The sequence below is a fragment of the Watersipora subatra genome, chromosome 3 (genome assembly GCF_963576615.1).
Source record: "Watersipora subatra chromosome 3, tzWatSuba1.1, whole genome shotgun sequence".
NCBI classification, from domain to species: domain Eukaryota; kingdom Metazoa; phylum Bryozoa; class Gymnolaemata; order Cheilostomatida; family Watersiporidae; genus Watersipora; species Watersipora subatra.
Genome location: NC_088710.1, coordinates 63,698,572 through 63,720,023, shown reverse-complemented (window position 1 = coordinate 63,720,023; position 21,452 = coordinate 63,698,572). Strand labels below are relative to the sequence as shown.

The following is a 21,452-nucleotide window of genomic DNA, read 5'->3' as shown; positions in this document are numbered from 1 at the left end:
ACCATTGAGGCATTTTATTTATTCGATTTATAAAAAAGTTAAATTAGAATGTCAAAAAATGCTTACTGGGATAGATTATATTTTATACACTGTACTAATATCGAAGTAAAAGCACTCATTTATATGCTGATTTGAGCACAACTACATGATCTACATACTGTATAATCCGGTTGATTATGTACAGTAGTTATATGTAGTTAGTATGTAGTTGATACATACATATGTATCAACTACATACTGTATGATTTGGCAGGTTTATTGAAAAATTTTATGGCAGACAAATCGTTTTAGAAAATACTTCATCATATGATTGCCCGAGGCCTTTGAAATTAATATTTTATGCTTTTTTAGAAAACATTGTTACGCTAGTCCAGCTTAGTGTACACAAATCAACAGTCAGCAGTGTAAATTGGTAGTTGTTTGGAGATGGCAGGTAGTAACTGGTACCTGCTAACCTCAAGTATTCATCTTCAGACAAAGTCAAGTGAGAGGTCTACCGCTCCTGTCCTTAATCAGGTAAATGACGAATCTTTGCCAAAGCTGAGAGACGCGTAGAGCAAGGACACATGTTTTATTCCTTTGAGTGTTGGCACGCGTTTTTAAGTGTCTAACAATTCACAAATGTGTTTCTGAAATGTACACTATTGTGTATGTGTGTTACTCGAACTGGTCTTTAGCATTTTTAGTGTGCTAATCAAGGATGCCTTAACTTTAGAAAAAGCCGCCAGCGTCTGCTATAAGTAAAATTTTTATCTAACTACAAGCATTTGGACTAACTAAGGTCTCTGTTAGCAACTATTTAACTTGAGCAGAAGTGTTATTTAATTTGGCTATGGTTGTTGAGTGTTTTGTAAGCAAGCAACTGTGGTGATGGCGTATTAAACTCACTGCATTACATAAATCTTAGTGTAGAGTATTAAATATTGTTTGTTGTTGAACATTTTTAATTGGCACGCTTCATGCACTTGTTCAAAATCAACATGAACCAGACTCATAAATGAGTATGAATGAGTCTAGATTGTGCTCGTAACCAATGATATAAAGCTACTTACCCCCCACATGTGGGGGGTTTTATATCACTGTTGTAACATAGAAAATGAATCATGTTTCAAGTATTGCTATTCCTCCACAGCTGCTTACAACATACACTATATTTAATTTCATTGCAAAATTGAACCTAATGTTTATTGATATGATCACGGACAATGTTTTTGGTTTGTAGCAAGCTTTCTATATCTCTCTTTACGTCTGAGCTCATAATATTCTTCACACTCTTGTCTCTGTTATTTGAGTTTTTTGTTTCAGATTTTATATCTTCTGCTAATGACAGATAGTTACTCAGAGCTGAAAACAGAGAAACTTAGAGCCCATCGTGTTGAGCAGCAGGCTGGAAAGCTTTTAGAGTTGACTCAAAACCTAATTCATAACATTCGTCAGGTCAAACCTGGACTTGCTGAAGTAAGGTTACTTTTAGCAGCGTATTTCCTCATAACTCCCCATTATTTTATTGTATTGAGAGTTGTCCATCCTGGTTTGTAATGAGTCAATACATGTAGGCATGTATTTCTGCCCTTAACTTTTCCTAACTTGCTTACACTAAACATTAAATTTGTGATTTTACTCAAGGAAATTTTTAGCTGCGCTACAGATACAAAATGTATGTAGTTTAGTGGTCATTAAAAAATATAAGATTAATATTTTAATAAGCATCATCATTTTGCACCACTAAATTATGTTCAAGAATACCTTCACTGAAACCACTAGCCTATTTCATTATTTTTACCAGCTGTAATAGGAAATCATTTTGAGAATTACTAGTTACTTTGTAGTACAATGATATGTTTAACAAGTTGAAATGAAGCAGGTTGATGAAGTTTTTTGGCTGACTACCTCTTTAAGTAGTACTAAAAAAGGTGAGATATTCTAACATTTTAAAAATCCAAACCTATTCTTTCCCAGTATTCATGTGTTAATAAATGATTATTTTGAATATATACAATGTTTGGGAAATAAACATTACAAATCAAATTTATTACGAGGCTTTAAATTTACATGCATTAATTTGCTCTGTTGTCGAAACCGGAGAAGCTGTTCATATCTCTATTAATGAATCCAAATTTGTCATTTTGTTTGTGTCATAGTCTGAATAAACATAGTCTGCATAGATTTCCAAATTTTTTGATTGATATTGTCCAAATATTTTGAGCATATTCAGGCTGTTAAAAGTATTTAGTTGTAAAACTCCATCTGGTTCCTGAGAACCAGCATCTTAAACACCCCCTTGTGGGTTATCTGATTGGCAATAGAAGAGATTCCAGGTATAATACAACTTTCTCATTACAAATGTCAATTAACTTGCGAAAAATATATCAATTATTTTCAATGATTAAGACTCCACTGTACAATGATACATAAGCGAGTACAACAAACATTGGTAAAACAACTAATGATCGATTTTAGTGTCAGGAACAGGTTGCAAAGTTCAATCTATTCTGCCAATGATAATGGCATAAATCTTTTTCATACTTTTGAGGTAATGTTATTTTTGTTCCATTGATCGGTGAGAGCTGATTTCAATACACCGTCTGGCTTTTGAGAACCAACCTTTTTTGCACACCTACCTGTAGACTGTTTGATTGACGATAAAAGAAACTCTAGGCATTGCCAGGCTTACTGCTAGTCTGTATTAAGTTCAGTCTCATTGAAATAGGTTTCTGTGAATCTTTTTATTTAATCATCAACTCTTTAGTATTTCTTCTTATTTTAGGAATTTACTACTAGTGTTATTGATGTGGCATGCAATGAGCTGGACCTTTGCTCTAGAAATGTTCAGCTTTCAAGCGCGGCTTTTCTGGAGAATTCCAACTTGGGCTCTAAACGAGTAAAGTTAAAGCACCATCTCCAAGACTTGCAAACTAATATATTAAAGGTAGCTAATCAAACTTCTTTAATAAGACGCAGGCCTAAACCCTTTTGGGAATTGGCTGAAGATTTGTCAAAGTTAGTTGTGATTGGCTAACATCGTAAGAATTTTCATGTTCAGCTTACCCTTCATGTCCCAGGTCTAACTTCATCTATATTAAAGTATAGTTCATGCACTAGAAGCGGGTCTTCAAATGTTGTCCTTCTATTTGAACCATTAGAGGCTACTTGGCTGATATGGTGAGTCTTAGCACCGTAGACCTATTAACTATACAGGTATAGTTAATAGTAGCCTGTCGTAACAAACTGTTGTTTTTGCGGAGTTGTCCCCCCGTCGAGCAACACAACATAACTTGTTGTGTTGCTCGCCTGCTCGACGGGGGGACAACTCCGCAAAAACAACAGTTTGTCAAGACAGGCTAAGTTAATAGGTCTATGCTTAGCACTTATTATTGTCTTTCCTTCAGGTCTTCATGTCTATCGAGGAAGTTGAGGAGAATAAACTCATCCAGGTCATCACATGGATTAAAAAGCTTATTCAGACTCTGAGCTTAGTTACTTCTATGGATGAGCTTCTAGAGACATTCAAGGTGTAGATGATTTCTGATTCAATGATTTTCACATTGTTAGATCTAATTTTGATTCAGCAAATTTTTAAAACGAAGGTCTAGACTTGTTTGGCTAACGTTTCATTAGTATATTTTAGCAATACACGGAGGCTTTGCTTATTCTTTTCAACCAAATGGCGAAGCTGCAACGAGATCTCAAGAGCAACAAGAAACGTCGCAGTTTTGCTTCAGCAGCGTTGACTGTAAAAAAACTGGCACCAAGTGTTAACAAGTGCTGCCAAACATGCATTAAATATTCAGGAAGCTCTCAGGCTAAGGTAGTCGCTAATCTCTCATTTTAGATTATAGATTATGTTACTTGTTGAGAGTGATAAGATGAGACAGTCACTGCGTGGTATTCTAGACAGATGTGGAAGCTATGCATGTCGCTGTTGTGTATGACCTGTTTGCATGGCTCTCAATTGGTCTACAGTATTGCTATGAGTGCCTGATATTCCATGAGTACAGCAGTTACTCATGGATTGTTTGCAGGAGCATAAAGCAAAGGTGTTCGCTCAACTAAACAATTCCTTAGACGAAATCATACGTATAATGAAGGAAAAGAGTCCAGTAGAGAGCAGTGACAGGATGGAAGAGGGTGGATTTGTCAGTGCTGTAGATCAGGTAATCCAGCAATGGTATGAGATGGTGAATATTGCAGAGTATCCAGTAAGATTTATAAAACACTAGCTGTACCACCCGGCGTTGCCCGGGTAATAAAAAAGTCTTTGGATGGAAAATTTATTTGTATTTAACATATAACAACATTTCCCATTCTTACTTTCAAACTACATATCATGAGAGAAGTGTTTTGTGTAGTTGGAAAAAATTAAGAGAAAAATAAAAACAACTGTAAAGGTTTTAAAACTTTGTCAAACAACTGTACCTTTTAAGCTATTAGCCTCGCATACTGCCAATGGAAAATTCCACTAAGCTAGTTAATACGGTAAGCTAGGCTTCTAATGACTGTACTCCATGACGTTAGTCAGCATTGTCCAGCTCAGTTGTTCTAATAATAGCTATAGCCGGAACGCAGACAAATAGATGACATACAGACATACTTTGAGAAATATATATATATAGATTAAATTGTTTTCTGCTTTTGCGCACGTTTAATTATGCAGATAGATAGCCAGGTGGTAAATCCTTCATATTCTCTCTGCACCAAAAAAGCTTCTTAGATTTCAAACTTAACCTCAGAATACTAAAACCTGTGACCTAAAGCAACAAAAATTACAGTGAGAGCACAACTAACTGTTCACATAAAACACAAAATAATTTTTTTCAAAATAGCGTTATCTAAATAAAGGATCCAAATAAAGTCTGATCTACAAGGAGCTAGATCCATCTTGCAGATCAAATGTTTTGCCAAGTTGGTGAATGTTTAACAAACCACCCAACTATTATAATTCAATTTAAAGGATGAAAACATGTTTTATCTGATATCTTGTTAAATATTAATTGTGTTTTCAGTTTTATTAGGTTCATTGTATGCAATTATCAGCGCTGGAGCTAGTGGACAAGTCACTGTTGGCTTTACATCTAATATTGCTGCTGATTTAATCTTGCAATGAAATACTCATATAGTAAAGGTTTGTGGTACAATTTGTGTCTAAGGTTCTTCTAAATAACTTGTATCTGCTCCTCAAACACAGAAGAGAGTACTATGACTACTATGTAGTTGACTATGAAGATCTCAAGATTGGAAACTTGTAATATTCTATCCAAAAGGCTAACAAGCAATTAGAAATTAACATCAGCTGTTGTTTGTAGTTATCAGCTTATGAACTTCTATCTTACTTCATTTCATACATGCTATATATTAGATATCCATATAAGTACTGATAAGATCTGTAGAATATTACATGCTTTATAAAATTATAGGTGCTGACATATTTGAATGAAAAACGTGAAGAGTTGGACACAGGAAAGTTTGAGCAACTGGTAGGAGCTGCCGTTAGGCATTGCCTCTCTGTAATAAGTCTCTCACCTGATTCTCTCAAATCATGTTCTACACGCAACAGTTGCATGATGGTAGGCTTCATTCTTTTGCTAAACACTGTTGTTCTAGTTCTGATAGCATTCATGTGTCGGTTGGCTTCTTAGTCTCTGTTCACAGGTAATTACAACCCTTTTTAAATCACCTATTGATTAAACAATAAAAATAACAAACAATTGTTGAAGGTTTTTATTATTTTGTTATAATATATAGTACTTTTGCGTAGCACTTCAATTGACTAAATGCAGCTCATTAAAAAAATTTTGTTTTTGAAAAATTATTTGTTTACTTATTAACACTGGTGACACTTATCTCATTTCTTTAGTGCTATGTTTCATGTTACTGACAGGTTTTACCCATGGTTGCTGGTATTGTTCCCATGTGCAAGAATGCTCGCCATCCCTCAGAGTTACAGCAGATGAGGTTAGTGGCATTTCTTCCGCACTCAGTACTCACCTTCTACACTTACTACTCATCTTTTACACTCACTACTCACCTTCTACACTCGCTACTCACCTTCTACACTCAGTACTCACCTTTTACAGTCACTACTCACCTTCTACAGTCACTACTCACCTTCTACAGTCACTACTCACCTTCTACAGTCACTACTCACCTTTTACATTCACTACTCGCCTACATTCACTACTCGCATTCTACACTCACTGATTACCTCTGTCTCATATTTTCGAGACGGCACCCATTCTCATTATGTTATTAACATAATAATCGGTTATGCTTGTTACTATAATGTACTTTGTTATACGGTCAGAGAGGACTTTGAAAGAGAATGTAAAGACTTGATAACAGAGGTGCATGACTTGGAGAGGAAAGCAAACTCAGCGCTGATTGAGATTATTGTGGACACTTTCAAAGAAACAAGAGAACCACTGGATAGGCTAGTGACAGCTGTCCATTCTACACACAAGGTCACTAGCAATACAGTGTATAATAGTTGCTAATGATTACAGTCATCTGTATCTGTAATAACTTCTCAATCAATTACTTATATTTACAGAATCAAAAGCTGCGAGATGTTACTGATGACGCCCAACCCTTTATAGATGACATGTCTGAACATTCAGCCCGAATGTTTGAAGTAGCCAGGCTTGTAGCTGACAGCACCAGCAATGCACAAAGTGAGTGTTTGTATTTAGCAATCCTTCCACAATGTCCATAAGAGGTTATATGAATAGAGTAAGTGAGGGGACCGTTCTACTTAGACTGTTGTCAATAATCTTTGTTTGCCGGCAATTGTGGCAACACGCTCTTAAATTACTGTATAGATTACAGATTAGATTTCCAGAATAATTTGTATTGGTTAAATAATAAAAAATTTGAAAAATTGGTAAAGACTTTTAATTCATAATAATATATACTACACTTACATAAAGCCACTTATTAGAGAAACTTGTTTCTGAAAGTTTATTTGTTTACTAACTAATACTGTTCACATTTATCTCATTTGTTTAGTAGGGCATCTTTTGTCACTTTTGTGTTATGGTTGTTGGTAGTATTGTTCCCATGCGCAAAAAATTTTATTATTATTTGATTTATTACAGTATATATTTAATTATTTTACATATGATTTAATTTTTTACATTTATTTTATGTAGTTTTATATTATGCATTTGTTTTAATGCATAATATAAAACTGACAGTGCTGTGGTCGCTGACAATATTCATAAAGAGGGATTATAAGTGTTTTACCATGAAGAAAATTAACGAATTACTGTGTACTCTTTAGGGAATATTTATTCCAACACAGCAGTTTAAACATATGAAGCAGATTTTTAAACAAAGTTATATTGTATTCAGAAGTTTACCGGTATTTTGAACAAGTTTCTATGGCATCGCTTGCTCTTCCTCTCAGGTTAATTACTTACTCTTTAACAGTTGTCTTACATACTTGTAAACTGGTAAGACAACTCTAAAATAAAACATTATTTGCTTTCAAGCGCCCTATTGTGTTATACTTTTTTCTGTAATGCATATAGCCTGATTAGATATTAGATTATAATTTCATCATTAGCTGTCACTAGATTCACTAGTGCAGAAGGAGTCTCTACTCTTCTTTTCTGCTAGCCTTGCGTTAGATTCCAGTTTACATACTCTGGTTAAATCTACATGTAAACTTCCAGTTTGCACGTAGACTGAAAGTTTACATGTAAACTCTTGCTCCAGTTACATCAGCTCACATAGAAAGATCACGCTACTCGATGTCACTTACATGTCATTATTTTATATCTGCTTGCATTCTCACGAACAAACTGGTTATGATTGTACATCATTTTAGCTATTATACCAAAGTGGTCTATTCAAGACAACTTTTGAAAACTAATTCTTAGCCATATACCAAGTAAAGCTAAAATAGTAGGTTACACTCTGGATTTCTGACTAAAATTTCTTAAGATATGTGATATAGATGACCAGTAAACGCTCTTCATGGTTTTTACATATAGTTTGTGAGGAGAACTTTTCTTGATAGTGTTGATTTATTTGAGCTGATGACTGTGTATATATTGCTAGAATGGTATCTCATAAACACAAAAATAGCTGTATTTGCACCTTCAGATACACAAGTCAATATAGCTATCCATTGTTACGATTTACATCATTCTATTGATAGCGATACTATGGTTTATATTAATTGGTTATGTATTTATTGGAAAAAGTACATTTAATGATCATGCAAAGACTAATGCAAAAATCTGCTGATATTCTTGCTCAAATTCCTAGATTCAAAATATATCACTTTTTTTGTGTTCTCAAATATATTAGGAAATACAAAAATCAAAACTTCCTCATCGTTCAAAACATTATCTTTAAAATAGCAATCTAGAAATTAATGATTTGATTTTAAAAATAATATATTTGTAAACAAAATCTTTTTAACTTCTTTTTCTGAAAATCTTCAGAGTTGATAGCATTTTATTGTCATTGTCAACTATTCTCTTGAGTTTGAACCTTGAAATTTGTGTATTTTCATTGTTCAAAACAGTTGCATGATACAATATTGTGTTTTGATGTGAAGGATGCACTTTGGGAATGAAATATAGTACTCATCTAAGTATCATATGTCATAGTTTCATATATTTCATAAACCATTTCTACATTTGTCCATTTGTAAGTAAGTCTGACAAAAAAGGCTGTATTGTTTGTAGGTTGATTCCAATCTATTTTATAAACAACACTGAGTCAATGAGTTTTTCAATCTTTAACGTTTCTTTTTGAAATAATTTACTTACTGACAGCAGTTACATGGTTTGGTTCAGCATTCCTTGAAACAACTAAGGAGATGTTAGTAAATGTCACTAACTGCACCATGTTTTATATCATTTAGTGGTGACCAGAATTAAAAGTTCGCTATCAATATTGGAAGGGCTGAACTCCCAGTTGCTACCATCTATTATCACTTCTTACTCTCAAACCAATCATGCGCGAGAGAAATGGATTCAAGCCAATCACGTGTTAGAGAGATGGACACAAGAGCTGACAGCATTGTCAAGTGCTATTGACGAAATTACTGACTCAGCAGTTTTCGCACAAGTGTCAGGTTTGTATATTTCAAATCATAGAACTAACAAAACATGTGTTTGAGGAGAAGAGAGTTATCAGTACACAGTTTTTGTAACATGTTGCATATTTATTCGTGTACTACTATATTTTAACAGATGATATGCCTGGCTTCTTGCCACAAGTTTATATTTTTGTATTGGCAGCTGAGCTCGTGATACGCAATGGATCACGATTAAAATGGATGCTGACGGAAGGGGCCATAGACATACATGAGTATGCAGATTTAGTACGAGCTCAGCTCGGCCTGGCCACACATCTTGTCTATATTATGTCTCATCACAACCACACTCATGCTTCAGAGCGACTCAATCTTGCAGTGTCCAAACTCAAAGGAGGTAAACTTTCTAGGTCATAGCATTTTATTTCATATTTATTTATTCAGGCTTCACTTTACATTAACTGCAATCTGACTATTATACAGTAACCTCCGACTATTACACAGTAACCTCTTAGTATTATACAGTAACCTCTATTATACAGTGACCTCTAACTATTGTACAGTGACCTCTGACTATTATACAGTGACCTCTGATGTTAGCCAATCAGCAGCCTCGCTAACTCTGGACAAAGATGACTCAAACCTTCGTGAAGCTCTGCTGGATAATAATTGTCTATTGGAGCATTGTATGATATTCATCAAATCTATTTTGAATGAAGAAAGTACAGATGACAGCTTTCTGTTAGAGTTCAAAGAAGCTGGTCAGTGTTTCTATGTATATACATTATATATTGATATATACATGTACATTAATTTCTTAGCTTGCGGTATCATAACTATAGCATCAATGACATAACGAGACATTACTGCGCTATGCTACCTTCCTTTCATGATTGCTTTCCTTATTCTAGCGTCCCATATGTTCTCTCTGAGTTGGCCATATGTTCTCTCCGAGTTGGCCATATGTTCTCTCCGAGTTGGCCATATGTTCTCTCCGAGTTGGCCATATGTTCTCTCCGAGTTGGCCATATGTTCTCTCCGAGTTGGCCATATGTTCTCTCCGAGTTGGCCATATGTTCTCTCCGAGTTGGCCATATGTTCTCCCCGAGTTGGCCATATGTTCCCTCCGAGTTGGCCATATGTTCTCTCCGAGTTGGCCATATGTTCTCTCCAAGTTGGCCATATGTTTTCTCCGAGTTGGCCATATGTTCTCTCCAAGTTGGCCATATGTTCTCTCCGAGTTGGCCATATGTTCTCTCCGAGTTGGCCATATGTTCTCTACGAGTTGGCCATATGTTCTCTCCGAGTTGGCCATATGTTCTCTACGAGTTGGCCATATGTTCTCTCCGAGTTGGCCATATGTTCTCTCCGAGTTGGCCATATGTTCTCTCCGAGTTGGCCATATGTTCTCTCCAAGTTGGCCATATGTTTTCTCCGAGTTGGCCATATGTTCTCTCCGAGTTGGCCATATGTTCTCTACGAGTTGGCCATACTCAAAAATATTGTTGCTTATTCAATCATCTTATATCAACTTTGGTTTTGAACATCTATGTACCTAATGGGTGTTTGGTATATTTTATCTCTTGATTAAGTAGTTGTGAAATTATGCAAAATTTTTGCTAAGTGGTACAACCATTTTTACAAATAGTTGTGCCAGCCAAAGGTCAGGAGTTATCACATCTTTTTGTTCACAGCTGATCAGTATTTAGACAAGAGAAAACAAAGTGATAGGATCAAAAATGAAAAGCCATCAGATGAGGAGGAAAGAAGCGAGAATGAAGGTATATCAGACGGTGCACAAAGGTGGTTGAGTCTCGAGACATCCTCTTTTCATATTGGTAGTTCTACCAGACTAAACAGCTATGAACAGATCAAGCTAACCATGTCCATGCATCGAGGTAACATCCTGTAAATCCTTTGTGTTGCAACAAAAATGCTTTTCAAGATATTATAATATGGTAGACACCATTTTCCAGTACATAAACTATCTCTCCTTGAAAAAGCAACTCAGTTGGTTATGAATATGCTTTGACTTAGTATACTTTAGTAAGTAAAAATATACTTTGACTCTGTATACTTTAGTAAGTACGAATATACTTTGACTCTGTATACTTTAGTAAGTACGAATATACTTTGACTCTGTATACTTTAGTCAGTAAGAATATGCTTTGACTCTGTATACCTTAGTAAGTACGAATATACTTTGACTCTGTATACTTTATTAAGTACGAATATACTTTGACTCTGTATACTTTAGTAAGTACGAATATACTTTGACTCTGTATACTTCAGTAAGTAAGAATATACTTTGACTCTGTATACTTTAATCAGTAAAAATATACTTTGACTCTGTATACTTTAGTAAGTACGAATATACTTTGACTCTGTATACTTCAGTAAGTTAAAATATACTTTGACTCTGTATACTTTAATCAGTAAAAATATACTTTGACTCTGTATACTTCAGTAAGTACAAATATACCTTGACTCTGTATACTTTAGTCAGTAAGAATATGCTTTGACTCTGTATACTTTAGTAAGTACGAATATACTTTGACTCTGTATACTTTAGTAAGTACGAATATACTTTGACTCTGTATACTTCAGTAAGTAAGAATATACTTTGACTCTGTATACTTTAATCAGTAAAAATATACTTTGACTCTGTATACTTTAGTAAGTACGAATATACTTTGACTCTGTATACTTTAGTCAGTAAGAATATGCTTTGACTCTGTATACTTTAGTAAGTACGAATATACTTTGACTCTGTATACTTTAGTAAGTACGAATATACTTTGACTCTGTATACTTCAGTAAGTACGAATATACTTTGACTCTGTATACTTCAGTAAGTAAGAATATACTTTGACTCTGTATACTTCAGTAAGTACGAATATACTTTGACTCTGTATACTTTAATCAGTAAAAATATGCTTTGACTCTGTATACTTCAGTAAGTAAGAATATACTTTGACTCTATATACTTCAGTAAGTATGAATATACTTTGACTCTGTATACTTCAGTAAGTAAGAATATACTTTGACTCTGTATACTTCAGTAAGTAAGGATAATGTTTTGAAAATTTCTGATCTTATAGCTCTTCATCTAAAACTATCTCTGTTCATGAGGATTTAATGCAGTGGTACATCACAAAACAGTTAGTCCTTATCATTTCATACAATTGTCCGTCTCTCAGAAGTCTACTTGAAAATATTTAATGAGCAGCTGAAATCTCTGCCTGAACTGTGATGACCTTCTTTACTTAATCTGTATTCTACATTTGATTGCTATTTACTGATGTAATAATCTTCTGTTTCATTGTCTGCTACATTTAGCCGGATATAAGATCAATATAAGATCAATGTGGTGCTTTCAATCAGTTACTAGTTCTTACTATCTTTTAGTATATCTTAAGACAATTGAGTTGCTAAGTATTAAGTATTAAGTTTGGCTGTATTAACTAATTTGATTATGACCTACTTTTTAGAATGTTGGTTGCATTCTGGCAGATGTACTTAAAATGCAAGTAGCTGTTGATCACAATGCGCCTAAATTAAATTAAAGGTAGCAAATTTATCGTTCTAAACTGAAAGCAAAGCAGACATATCCATATAATACCTGGAATTGAGCAATCACTATATTTAATTTCTAGTGGAAGCTTAGCTTTATAATACATGTATTACTAATCCGGAATCTTTCTTGTAAACCATGGTTTAGCCACTCATATTATTAAAATTCTCTCGATGGTGGTAGGCATGCAGTGAGTATTTAGAGCAACAAGCTATCACTCTATATCCAACATTGTCTAGCAAATATACTCTTGTTTTCAGATGAACCAGATATTGGCTTGAGTCAGTTGGTGCAACATCTGCTTGCGTGTGCTCTCAGCTTTGATGTCGTGGCAACAGAGTGCTGCTGCAATGAGCTTATGGAGAGAGCTAATGACATTATCAGCATTGCCAACTGCATCACGCCTCACGTTACAAACTCTGGTACATCTACAACCAATCATAAACTATAAAGTGTTTTATTTTAAACGAAAGTTCCAAATGCATTGCTGTGATTTTTAATAACAACAGGCCTTGGTTTTGTCTGGCCCTGTTATGGTTTGACATGCATTTTGCATGTTTCAAGGCAGACATGTGTATATGAGTTTATTAGTGTAGTTTTTTTGTAATATGCTGAGCTATTTTTGCAGATGAAAAGAGTGAAATTAAGAGCCTTGTATCTTCGCTTTGTTCGGAGACTGTGGAGTTGTCTGTACAGATTAGGCAGCTAGCTGAGGCAAATATGGCCAATTTGGATGCTCTAAAGTCACTTCTGGCTAGCTGGTCTAGAAATGTGGAGAGACTAGAAAATGGTTGTGACAACCAGATCAGCAGCATTTTGCAGCTAGCATCGCCAATCTGTGTTGCCGTGGAAATGAATAATCAAATGCTAACTCAGTCTGCAGTGAGTTTCACAAAAGATGTAACATTTCATTTCTGTGCAACAAGATTGATTGTCATTTTTATTAGCAATTGTCGTTTTTCTGTGAAATTTCAATTTCTAAATCTAATTGAAAAATTATTGTCTCTCTTTGTTTTAGAAGAAGAATTTTCTGCTGAGCAGTGATGAGTTGAGCTCTATTCTGTCATGCGATTCAGATGCACAACCAGAACTGACGATTCTCATAACCTACTGGCTAGCGAATGCTAACTTAAAAAACAACATATGTGCTTTACTCAATGGTGTGTGGAAGTGAGAAAAAAACTTATGTATAAAAAAACTTCACTAGTTTTATTTACAATTCTATTGAATTATATCGTAATAAAGACAGCCTAGTAAACTCCACATATACGCATATTATTTAAAATATAACGGGTTTAACTGTTTAATTACAACTGACTCTGATAGGGTCATCTGATATTTTTTTAGGTCCATGTAGGCTCTCAAAGTTGATGACGCGCTGCCGTGAATGGGCATGTAATGCTCTCTTAGCAACTAGAACCATAGCGGCTGAGAGCGAGCATCAACTACTCATTCAGTGTAACATGACCAGCCATACCTACAGTGATTGTCTCAGTTTAATGGAGCACAGCATCAAATACATCTATGGCGCTCTCTCTATGAGGTGCGAATTTAGGGTTAGGTATAATTTTACCAGATTATTTGGTAGTTGTTTCAAAATACAATTATTTTACTTTGTTGCCCCTACTAAAATCTTCTACGTTGTAATTATTACATGTTATGGAAAGCTGTAGCTAATACTGTCACTGGTTACCTTTTCTTTAATTCTTGGACATTTGCCAAAAACCCGTAGCATGTTTTTGCTGGTCTGATAGGAAAAAGACTTTTGTGATTTGTTATGTTATTTGAAATAGTGACATGTAATATAGCACTCAATTCTTGTGTTGAAGATTTTGTTCATTGTTATATCATTTAATCAGTTTGGACTTTGAAACACAATTCATGTTTTCAGAAAAATAAGACTCGCCATTATTCCATAATCACAATCCTTGGACTTTCCCATGGCATAGAGACATGTAGTTTGACTTTGTACTACCTCATGTTTTTTAGCAATGTTGACAGCTCAGATATCTGTGAATATTGTATTGCTTGTGTTTACTTTTATAGTTGCAACCCAGTTAACTCGACACGCTGCATGTATAAAACTTACTGGTGGGCTGAAGTTACAAAGCTAAGAGAGTATGCTGCGTTGCAAGCTACATTACATAGATAGATTTGGGGCAGTGAATGTTTTTAATAACCTGTATAGCTGATATCAATATTAGGGGTAGACTGGGGACAAACATTTTTCTTAAATTTTTGTTCGTTTGTTTCATACTTGTACTACGCATCTTTGTACAGCAGAGCAGGTGAAGAAATGGATACCTGCAAAGAGCTTATAGCAAACATGGCTCATTTGCTAGAAATCACACCCGATCAATTTCAACCGACTGAAGAGATATTTGCAGACCTAAAGACTTCTGTTCTTTTGCTGCGCTGGAGTGAAAAAGTAAGAAACAAGTTTTATTTCAATTTGTCAACATCCTCTTCCTATTATCACAATAAATAGTTACTGATTTCTGTTAACCATTTTCCCTGTCAGCTTGTATAGATGAATTCGACAAGTTGTAGGCAGTATGAGGTTACCAAAAGTTTGCTGCTTTCTCTGTTTTGCAGGCAGCGAGGTTTTTTAGGCTCGTTGACAAGTTGCTGGAGCCACACTGTGAGGCTTTAAACAAGCTGGCTGAGACAGCGATTCAGGCATTCAGCTCTGACGGTTGGTACAACTTTAGCAGCTATTAGAATGAATGAAGACTGAGTTACTTGTATTAGGCCTTTGTATTGTCTTTGGTTCACAGGAAATAGTAAGGATGATATGTTAAGGAATTACAAGCAGCTAAGAGACTCGCTGCAGGAATCAGTCACGACTCTGTGTACCCAGCATGCATCATCAGAAGATGAGCTTTCTTCTTATTCTGAACTGCTGCGGAAAATTCCCGATAGATTGGAAACTGTGATCGTACTAACAGAGAGGCTAACTTTGGGTGGGTTTATGATCTGCGCTATGCAGAGCATTTAAGAAGGGCTTAACTTAAAACATTTTTCAATTTAAGGTTTTGTTGCAAAAGTTATTCTGTGACAGCTTGTGAAATAACTAAAGTCAATAGAAGTACATTTATTTTCACTTTAATGCCAGTTGTCACTCACTACCAATTACAATATTATTGTTATACATTTATTCTCGGTATTTTGCAGAATCAGCCACTGAAGAGCTCTTAGCAGCATATAATACAGAAAAAAGACTTCTAATAATTAACCTTTTAGATTTACGGCAGCATGTATCCACTATCCAGAATGCCTCAGGTTGGCCTATTTTAAATACATGTACAGTAACATCCGGTAGCCTCGTAGTTTCTTCCTTAAGTCTTGTTTACCTGACTACTAGCAGAGAATATTGACATATTCTCAAAGTTGACACCTTGTAGAATGACATTAAGAAGTACATTGTGTATTTCCTGAGCTCTGAAGTGTCTGTCAGTATCGTGTGTGAGAGAGTCCCGTGACCAAACCCAGAAATAGATACGCTAGTTTCCAAACAGAATGGCCATTTTTTATAAACTCTAATGGAGAACACAACTACACATACTAAACAACTACACACTACTAAACATTAAGAACCAAAAATAACTTTTATTTTTAGTAGCTTTAACATTGCATGCTGTATTATACACCATTTGAAAAAGGACAATTTTTCCTACAAGGTAATGCCTTTAATTTCATTGTTTAAGACAGGATAATCCTTTTTAAGCTTAAGTCAAAGCACAAGTCATACCTAAATTTACATATAGCTCAAATTCTGATAGGTTCTGTATCTGTAACCAGTTTCTGGTTTGTGTTTCTAGAGGAATGATATGTTTTGATGTCTGTGTAAAAACCTAGTCAACAGTAAAAACAGTCAACAGATATAGCAGATATTGGTCGGGCAACTCTCTCATACACGTCACTGGTATATGCTAGTTAACTAGCTTTCATGCCATTGTTTTAAAGTCATTCTGCTTTCATTTTAGACCAATCAGAATTTAATAAGATACTTGGTGTGTCAAGGTCAAAAGGAAATGAAGCAGGATCTTGTCATACGTTTGCCGTGACACCTTCAAAGGAAAGTGCTATAAGCAATCTTCAGCAAACAGATATGGCTACAGGCCTTGGGTTAGAGCTTTTACAATGCGTTCAATCACGAGCAGACAATATCTTTATAGTAGCCATAGTTTTCTTTGAGTTTTTTCTTAACTTTAAAAAAAAAATGATCAGTTATTATTTAAAATTTAAGTATATTCTACAATATTTCAAGTAGCACAGCTTATAGACCTAATCATGCATTTATGCATTTCTATTTGCAGTCAAATGCCAACACAATCAGATATGAAGGCCTCAAAGCATTCAGACAGTCAATTTATAGTAAGTATTCTTTGACTTTTATTAACCACTAGCTGAACATCCGGCGTTGCACAGGTAATAAAATAGTTTTTCTCAGCAGTGTCTGCTACAGACCTATACTGATTGCAATAGTCTTGTTGGCCATGCAAGTTTAAGCATTTTTCTTCACTTATGGGCACACATTGTTCTTCAAGTATGGCTTCACACTTAGTTGCAGTGTGAAACATGAAAGATTGGCATGTGTAATAAGTATGTGCCAAATTCATTTCATAGCATAACCAGTAGTAGTGCATTGGATAAAGGCTTGTGTGCAGAACAGGAGGTTCCGAGTTCAAAGCCAGTGATCAGTGGATTTTTCATTCCTAAAACTTCATTGATTTAACTGTACTGGTGGACAGACAAACACAGAGATTTATATACATTTTATATATAGATTAGCACCCTGACGGTCTAAGGTGCTGTTAGAGATCATCAGGCATGATGACTACAGGCACAATTGTTTGGGAACGCCAATAGCACAGTAGTTAGAGTCGGTCTGCCAACCTGTAGCTGATTGTTGTGAGTGGGAATCCTGTATGATACGTACCCCTTTTCTCAACCTCTATCTGTGGTTTTGGACAGACACGATTTTTATTATAGTAGAGACTAGATGAAGGTCCAGCGCTGCACAAGTAAAACCAAGTTTTTGCATAGAACTTTTATTTTTAATCAATCTTATACAAAATTTACCATTCAAACTTTTAAATCAAGGTATTTATTTATTTCTCTGTGTGTCCAGCTAATGCGTAATTCAAATATTCGAAAGCTCGAAGTATAGCTAAAATAGATTGTTGAAAAACATTTCTTACTTCTTATGCTACACACTCACTCAAGATTTAAAACTGTTTATACACAATGGCAGGCAATGCAGTTGCCATAGGCTAAGTTTCTTCACCCCATGAAATTGAGTAACTTTAGCTATTAACATTAGCTAATATTTTAATCTCTGCTATAATAAGAGCCATGTCTGTCTGAAACAAACTAAAAGTGTTAGGAACAAAGATTGCACCTCGCAGGAATCGAACCCATACATTTGGTTGCATAGATGGGAAGCTAAGTGCACTACCACTAAACCATGCAGCCACTGTACTACATGTAGAAATAGTTGTGTACATAATCTTTACACATCATGATCTCTCACGGAGCACTAGATTACAAGCGTGCATATTTTAACCAATCGCTATTAACTGGACATACAAATGACGACAGACAAACTCTTGATTTTATGTATATAGATGAGTAAGCATCTAGCTCTAGAGGTTTGTGTCTCTTATGGCTCATATTTTATTCTATTTGTATTCTTGTATGCTTTAGCGTGCTGTCAAAGCATTCAGAGGCGAGCTCGTCAGGTGGGCAGACAAAAACAATGCCGTAGTGCGAGCAGCTAGAGATCTTGCTATCAACCTGCAGGACATGTCACTCTACGTCAAATATCAAGAAGGCTCAATAATTAGCAGAAGGCAACTGTTTGATACTTCTAAGCAGGTTGTCTCTAACAGCTATACAATTAAAAAGTTCTGTGAAGTGATTGCCAAGTACTCACTGGCAGGCCAAAGGTAAATAATAGGCAAACATTTACTAGTTAATGTATTTATATTGGTTCATTGAGATGAGATAATAGTTCCTTTATGATTGCACACTATTTTATGCCATACAGCCAAGTTTTAATTCTTGAGAAACACCAATCAGTCTTTAGGAGTTCTAAGCTGTAGCGCTGTAATCTGCTATATTATTAAACTCTGATCTTCAAATTTTGAAACTAAATTCCACTAAATTAAGTGCTTCCTTGAAGTTTACTTTGCACTAATAACTGATAACTAAGTGAACTAATAACCCTCAGCTTGTGAGACCCACACTCGGTTACTTGTGCCACTTGATCGCATTCCAAAACTCAAAAATTATTTTCGGTATTATAAGAACGATGTTCCGTAATGTTAACAAAAATTTTGTGTGAAGGAAGAGTTATGAGAGCTGACTCTCTATGGCTTATTTAATGTGTGAAAGCCGACCCATTTCAAGCAAACCCAGGCTCAATTGGCAATCTTAAAATTTTTGTTTTCATTAGAAATGCGCCGCAATTTTTCTGATTAGAAACTCAGGATAAGTGCCCGCAATGAACATGTTCATGGATTTTTGTTATAAAACAATTTGCATTGAAAATTAAAAATTTGCTTTGAAAATGGAAAAAATGTTGAGCATCAACAGGCTTTATGCTAGTAAGTCATAAAGCTGCAGGAAAAGTTTGATGTTAGCTGTTTTTGTAAAGAGTGTTGCATAGCTTAACCCTCAGATCTAGTAGCTCTGTAGTGTATAATTTGTGCGCAGCTATTAAATTGATCTCTGGGCCTCCTTAAGCTTGTACAGTATTTATTGTTTATGATGCCTATACTTGTTTATGAACATTTTGTGCTTTACAAACTTTCATGAGATAAGTGAGAATCCTGGTCGTTTGTCAGCAGGTACTCTGTTATACATTGTAGGTTTACTGATGAGTTGCTCTACTACAGTAACCAGGCTACATTCTATGCAGAACAATTGTCTATGCTCACCAATGTGAAGAGATCTACTAGTCCATTTGACGTCACGATAAAAGCTCTAGCAACTACTGGAGACAACCTCCTTAAGAGCATACTCAAGTCCCTAGAAGCATCGGAGTCTATCCTACTCAAGGTTTGCATGACATTCTAATATGCTCCCTATTTGCAGAATAGGGTCATAGATTCCATGCGGGACCTTTTGAATATACAAACAGAATTTTACTACAATAGTTTTTTAGCATAGTCGGTTATCATTTTGTATGTTTTAATTATATCACTGTAAGGCTTACCAATTTATTTCAAGCAAATATGTACCATGCTTGTTTAGGGACTGAAAGAGCCACCCCTTTCCGCAAAAGAGGAACAAGAAATTTATGTACTTGCCATAAAGTGGCGGAGTCAACTTGAGAAACACAGGCACACCGAAATTAACTACTCGGATGTTAATGACCTTGGCTTGAGAGTCATATCAAAAATAGACGATGGTCCGCATCTGGCTGAAATATGCCAACCATGTCCATAGAATTGGTGAATAAAAGAAAACTGGTTTTGTGTCTTTTTTACATTACTTTTACTTTGATGTGATTTTAATGCTTGCCATTTGAAGACAATATATACATTTTTAGTTATTTACTATACTACAGGTTTATCTATGTACAATATATTACCTTGACAACAAACATCACGTAGAAGCTGCAAATATCATGTAGAAGCTGGAGTTATCAACCCGTTGTAAGATGTCTTGCGCTTTCTATTGTTACGATCGCAGCGCGATTTGATCGAGGTTACGTGACCGACCGTATGACTACCGATACCGAGTTGGACAATGGCAATAGCAAGGCTACCTAGAACCAACCTTCACTAGTGAAGCCTTTACACGTCGCCCTCGAAAAAATCTAAGTAATCATAGTTGAACGCCCTCTGGTTAAGTCGCCTTTGACTACCCTTATAGTGATCCGCAGTATCGCGAGCAGACTCTTCCCGTCGCGCTCCAGTTCAACACTCATCGTTTCATTGCTTTACCCAACTACCTTGTAGCATTATTGCATTAACCGTACAAATGATTACTAACGAATTTTTAAATGTTACACAATGGCAAAATATTGCATTAAGCTTTTGCATAGTGTGATTACGTGCTTATATATATATTTGCGTTGCTTGGAACTAAAATATATATTTCTTTTGTTGTCGCTTATCGTCTATCATTACTGATTTGTAACATAACGTATTATTTATCGGTACAAAATTTAGAATTATCTACTAATTTTGAAGAAGGACCTTTTAGACTAACCTTTGTAAACTATTTCAACATATTGCTGCAGCACTATTCTAACCCCGTGGTTATTGGATATGGTTTTCATTAAAATGAGTATTACACGTATTATTATTATTAGCTGTTCTCCGTATCCGAAGATGACTGCCGATGAATCACACTTTTCTACTGACTTCGATTTCTGCTGAGAGATTGCCAGCTTCTAATAGGTATCTTCTTGTCCTTTAGGTTACGTTTAACATTGTCTTTGAACCTCAATCGCCATGACCAAATCGCCAAGGAGTCCATGACTCATGAGAGTCATGACATAGGTCAGAGTCATGAGTACACGACTTTGACCTATGTCATGTACTCCAGGAATGGGTTGGAACAACATTTCCGTTTTCTTGATGTTTATCTCAAGTCCAAAGGCTTGAGCAAACCTGCTATTTTTCGCATCATCATAAGTGTGTGCAATGAAGGCAGTGTCATCAGCAAACATGAGTTCCCTAACCAGCATCTTCCGTGTTCTTGTTGCAGACTTGTAATGGTTTTCATTGAACAGATCTGCTGCAGGCCTACTTTGTATCCAGAGACCTTTGTCCCAATTTTCTAAAGCCTGTTGAAGTGCAACTGAGAGAAAGATGG

At 35.4% G+C, this 21,452-nt stretch overlaps 1 protein-coding gene across 2 annotated transcripts; it reads left to right on the top strand.

Moving 5' to 3' along the window:
• Window positions 1–3,686: 3,686 nt before the first annotated feature.
• LOC137391398 (uncharacterized) lies at window positions 3,687–20,221 on the top strand. 2 transcript variants are annotated; one of them, XM_068077860.1, is made up of 23 exons: window positions 3,687–3,808; window positions 4,023–4,154; window positions 5,415–5,564; window positions 5,879–5,952; window positions 6,302–6,458; window positions 6,548–6,668; window positions 8,873–9,085; window positions 9,252–9,443; window positions 9,631–9,807; window positions 10,741–10,944; window positions 12,881–13,042; window positions 13,249–13,502; window positions 13,639–13,780; window positions 13,968–14,163; window positions 14,904–15,048; window positions 15,216–15,315; window positions 15,398–15,583; window positions 15,795–15,902; window positions 16,607–16,748; window positions 16,940–16,997; window positions 18,330–18,571; window positions 19,496–19,685; window positions 19,881–20,221. In XM_068077860.1, exons 2-23 carry the CDS (start codon window positions 4,083–4,085, stop codon window positions 20,073–20,075), a joined length of 3,480 nt encoding a protein of 1,159 aa, XP_067933961.1. In that variant the 5' UTR covers window positions 3,687–3,808; window positions 4,023–4,082; the 3' UTR covers window positions 20,076–20,221. The 2 variants fall into 2 exon arrangements, with proteins under 2 accessions (XP_067933961.1, XP_067933960.1); XM_068077859.1 differs by having other exon boundaries at window positions 14,901–15,048.
• Window positions 20,222–21,452: the final 1,231 nt, after the last annotated feature.